Genomic DNA, 4,997 nt, shown 5'->3' with positions numbered 1-4,997 from the left:
GGGCAAATGTAAACAAATGTGGTATTTTACATACTTTCCATATCATGTTTTAATCTTTTCAAAATAAATAAAATGCAAAGAGAATTTAAAACACCATTATATCTGATTTATTATAATGTTTTCAAAATTGAACATATTTAGGAAATATGCATATGCAATATGCAAGGACATAAAGCATCTGAATAATACAATCAAGAAGCTTGATAATAGAGAAAAGTTTAAATTTTGTATTTTATAGAAACTATACATTCCTTTTTAATAGAAAACTTAAATAAACCAATTACCATTGGAGAACTAAGAAGGCTGATAAAGGATCTACCATCAAAACTGTCACCAGAATTAAATTGTTTTATAGCTTGGTTCTAGCTAATTTTAAAAGGACAACTGGAATTTTAATATTTTTTTAAACAAAGAACAAATAACTCTAATAATTCTAATGCTTTTTTAAGCTATTTCAGACGACAAAAAATGACTGAAAATTCACCAATTCATTTTTAAAGCTAGCATAATTTTAAAAACAGAACTTAATAAAGACAGGGTAAGAAAGAAAAAATAAAATTTCAGTTTGAAATATAAATGCAATAATTCTAAATAAAATATTGGTAAATAAAATCTAGCAATGTATCAAATGATCATTACAACATGACCAAGTAGGATTTATTCCAGAAACACAAATTTGGTTCAACATCAAATACCTAGTCCTTTAATTCATTACATCAACAAATTAAAGGAAAACAAAATCATATGATTTTATCAATGAATGCTGAAAGACATTTGATAAATTTCAGGAGGGACTTTAAGGTTTAGTAAGCCCCCTAATGTGAAACAGGAATTTAAAAAAATGGAATAAAAGAAACTCCTTAAACATTTTAATGGTTAATGACTATTTACCAATAACCAAAAACAAATGCTATAATTAATAGGGAACACTAAAAACAATTCCATGAAAACTAATACCAGACAAGCATATCATAATCATTATTCAACGTTATTTTCAATAAATAAAATTATCTCTATTTGCAGGTGAAATGATTGCATACCTAGAAGATTGAAAATATTGTACTTTTAAAAAGTGTAATAAGAGGATTTATTAAGCTGATTCAATATAAGGTAAAATTTTAAAAAATGATCTGTAGTTTGTCTATATTATCAAAAATAAGAAGTTACAAATGAGGAGGGGAAAATACCCAATTCAAAATGTCAAAATGTGACAAAATCTGTAAAAATACTTAGAAATAAATTTAATCAGATATAATGGATCCATATGAAGAACCTTACAAAAACAAAAACAAAAGATTTTAATGATGTACCAAAACTCTTGAGCATTAAGGTTTAATATCATTAAAATTTTCTTCTAAATAGAAATGTACAAATGTATCACAATTCTAAGATATCAGAATTTTTAAATGTGGAAAGAATGCCTTCAATTTTCATGGAAAGAATGAATTTCTAGAACAATTTGTATTAAAGAAGAAAAGGGGGGAAAAAACCACACACACACACACACACACACACACCCCTAATGAGTGGTAACTTGCTTTACCAGAGTTCAAAATTTATGGTCAAACCACTATAGTTAAACGACAGGATACTGGCTCACAGACTCAAAAATCGGTCGTTTATTTAATAAATATGATAGTATAATCAGTAATCCAATGTGAACAAAATGTATATTTGAAACTTTATCTTATACTGTATATTAAATAAACTCCAGATGGCTCAAACAGCTAAAACCTTAAAATTAATGAAAATTTTAGAAAAAAATAAAGGTGAATATTTGTATGACTTGCGGTGGGGGCATTCATCTGAAAAAGGTAGGAAACCAAAAAGCTGAGAAGGAGGCAGTATTCTACCTAAAAATTAAAAACAACAATGGCAATAACTGTAAAGTAAAAGATACCATTAATAAAGTCAAGATCAATGATACAATGGAAAAAAATACAGATGGGCTACAGATGATTAATATGCATCCTAGAGAAATACAGTAAGAATTCCTACAAATGTATAAGAAAAAGATCAAAGATACAATAGAAAAATGAGCAAAGGATAAGTACTGGCAAATCACAAAAGAGAAAAATCCAAATAGTCAAAAAAACAAACCTCCTTGAGTTTGTCAATTAAAAAAAATACTACGCAATTTTTCATCCTCCAGATTTGCAAACTTGAAAGAGTGCTGGAGAGGATACTGGGAAATGAGCACTTTCATTTTGTATAGTAATTTTATAATATCTCTAAAATTAAATATACCCCCTACCTAGCAATGCCATTGCTGGGAATCTACTCAATAGAAATAAAAGCACCAGTATTTATTGCAGCAGTGCTATGGTGAAAAAAGGAAAGGAAATAATTTAAGTGACCATCAGTAATAGAATGGCTGAGTATCTTTTTGGTATATAAATGTACTGTATATGCAGCTGCTGGAGGGAAGGAGACAGAGAGGAAGAGGGGAAATCGGTGATTTTATTTAGTAAAAGTGATGGCATAATCAGGTACCCAATGTGAGCAAAATGTATAATTCGACCTCTATGATATACCATATACAAAGTAAATTCCAGAGGCAAAGGGGAACTGGGAGAGGCAAGGAGGGAAAGGGGAGAGGGAGAGAGAGAGAGAGAGACTTGGAGCTACTGAATAGAAAAGATATCATGGATATTCCAAATGTGAAAAGCAATTACAGAGAAATGATGTAACTTTTCATTTTTACAGAAGAGACTACAACAAACTTTCTCTAAGTGGATGGGAAAATGTGGAAGGTTATACATCATATTTTTAACAATTGTAACCTGGAAAGAAGAAAGAGGGGAGATAATAAAATGGGAGAGAGGACCTGGTGTGGGGTTACACCCTTAATTTTTCTTTAGTTTTTCATTGTTCCAATGGTAATGAATACTTTTTAATTTTCTACTAACACCCACATTAAATCTTCAATTAGAGAGCAAGGCAATATCAAAAGTACCAACGTATAATTGGGACAAAACTGTGGGACCAGTCATTGTAAGATTTGGAGGCACAATAAGTAACAAGTTATAATAAATTCCTGAAACTCTGACACCAAAACTGTTCCAAAAATTCACAATTACAAGAACATGACATGTTTTACATTTAATAGTTCCACTTTTGCAGAGCACAATGAATTTAGGGGGTTTTCACCAAGCCATAGACATAAATGTGAATATCATCATCAAACTTAATGAAGTAGACCGATGGCTTGGCCACCACTTGATGGATAAAAATGCCCGTTCTCTTGGACCCATCATCTTTGGCATGTTCCACTTGCTTGCCCACGAGGCTGTCGACCACTTCTCCAGGCTCCCGTTCCGCTGTAGGAAAATAGTAGTTGGAATCTGGAATGACGCGCAGGTCACCATCTTTATAGTCATCCAGCAGTGTGTACATATAAAGGACAGGATCTTTCTCATAAGTGATGTAAAACCAAGTGTCCATCACGGGGGCTCGCGCCAGGACCATGCCCTTCCATTCATCTTTCGTACCGTGCTCACCCTCAAACACATGCCCCACTGCTTTGCCAATCAAAGAATCTGCCAGGCGCGAATCAATGCGAGGAGTTGGCACTCTTTCGGGAAGGATTTCTAAAGCTAAAACTCTCTTATCTCGGTGCAGCTCTAGTCCATACACACTATCTTTGCCATCATATTTGATGATATAGAGAGTGGGCTTCACGGAAACCTGCTCAAGCACAGTGCCCTTCCACTGCTCCACGGGCTCGTTGCCTTCCTTCCAGCCATGTTGAATGCGGCAGCCCACGATGTTCCTACGGGTGAGGAAAGTGGGTTTGCGCCGCTGCTTCCTGTGGGTGTGCCTTTTCTTCATCAGGTATGCGGAGACACCATCTACACCCATCGGGGGCATAGTTGGGGGTGACATGGCTGGGGTTTAAGGAGGCTCAAGCAAAGCTGCCACTTCCACAATTAAGCTGACAAAAAGTCAACAGTATCCAATATGAGATCTTTTTTCGTGATCTCTTGAGTCCGTCCTCCCTTCCCCAAGTGCAAGGCTCTCACCAAGGCTTGACAGAAATGCCCTAACTCGGACCGTGGACACTGGGACAGCCTGGGCCTTTTGACTGTGTTCTTTCCCGCCCAGGAGAGGTGTCTGCAGCAGCGGCGGTTGCCGGAGGAGATGGCGGGCTAGCTTGTACTGCCTACGCCTCGCACCCGCCCATCTCCCAACCCCAAGTCCCAGAATTGACCACTTAGCTGTTATCGATGGTGCTGCAGCTGCGAAACGGTGATTGAGGAGACGACAGGAAAAGTAGGCAAGGGATAAAAGAGATGACTGCAGCAGCAAAGGCGCAGGCAGCGGTGGGTCTCTGACAAGTCCGCGGGGCCTTGGCTTCGCAGCGCTGCTCGGCTTGGCCTAGCTCTGGCGCCGGGGTTTTTGCTGTTTCAGGAATCCGACCCCTCTGAGCCCGCCTGCGCCTCGGCCCCGCCCCCTGCCATTCCGCCTTCCGCTCAGCCTGCAGCTTACAGGGCGGGTCAGTGCGCGCACCCGCGTTCAGTCCGCATAGTCGCAGTTTCTCACTCCTTCACTTCCTCACCGGCTCTCTGACCGCTTCCTTCAAACTGGAGCCAGACAGTCCGGCTACCCTGCTCCTTCTTTCAGACTGCCTTTCGCCCGTCAGCCTTCTCCACAGCCACTCCATCTGCTTTCTATCTTACAGGAATTCCTTACAAAACCTTTACAAAATAATATTCAATACACACAGACACACACAAAGAGAGTTTGTACATACAAATTATTTTCTTTCAGTTTAAGGAATATAAGAGCAGTGAAGAAAAAGCCTGTGTACAGCCCACCATCTTGATCCAAACTCTCCTTTATATTTTCTACCTGATCACTCCCAGTAATGACTTGTTTAACGATCTTCTTTTCCGAATGCAAAAGAGAAGTACTGACATTGTGGAAAATTTCTGAAATTCAGTGAAATAAAAGACAGAACTAACTTTAATCTTACCATCTAGACATACAGCAAAATG

General features: G+C 37.5%; 1 protein-coding gene across 1 annotated transcript; it reads right to left on the bottom strand.

The window, feature by feature from the left end:
* Window positions 1-552: 552 nt before the first annotated feature.
* On the bottom strand, window positions 553-4,405 carry SPIN4 (spindlin family member 4). Its single transcript, XM_002930591.4, has one exon. The coding sequence runs from the start codon at window positions 3,883-3,885 to the stop codon at window positions 3,136-3,138; it is 750 nt and encodes a 249-aa protein (XP_002930637.1). The 5' UTR covers window positions 3,886-4,405; the 3' UTR covers window positions 553-3,135.
* Between the last annotated feature and the right edge of the window lie 592 nt (window positions 4,406-4,997).

This window comes from Ailuropoda melanoleuca, unplaced genomic scaffold (assembly GCF_002007445.2).
Source record: "Ailuropoda melanoleuca isolate Jingjing unplaced genomic scaffold, ASM200744v2 unplaced-scaffold9607, whole genome shotgun sequence".
In the NCBI taxonomy this organism is placed as follows: domain Eukaryota; kingdom Metazoa; phylum Chordata; class Mammalia; order Carnivora; family Ursidae; genus Ailuropoda; species Ailuropoda melanoleuca.
Note: the sequence above shows the minus strand (reverse complement) of the source record. Positions and strands in the feature narration are given on the sequence as shown.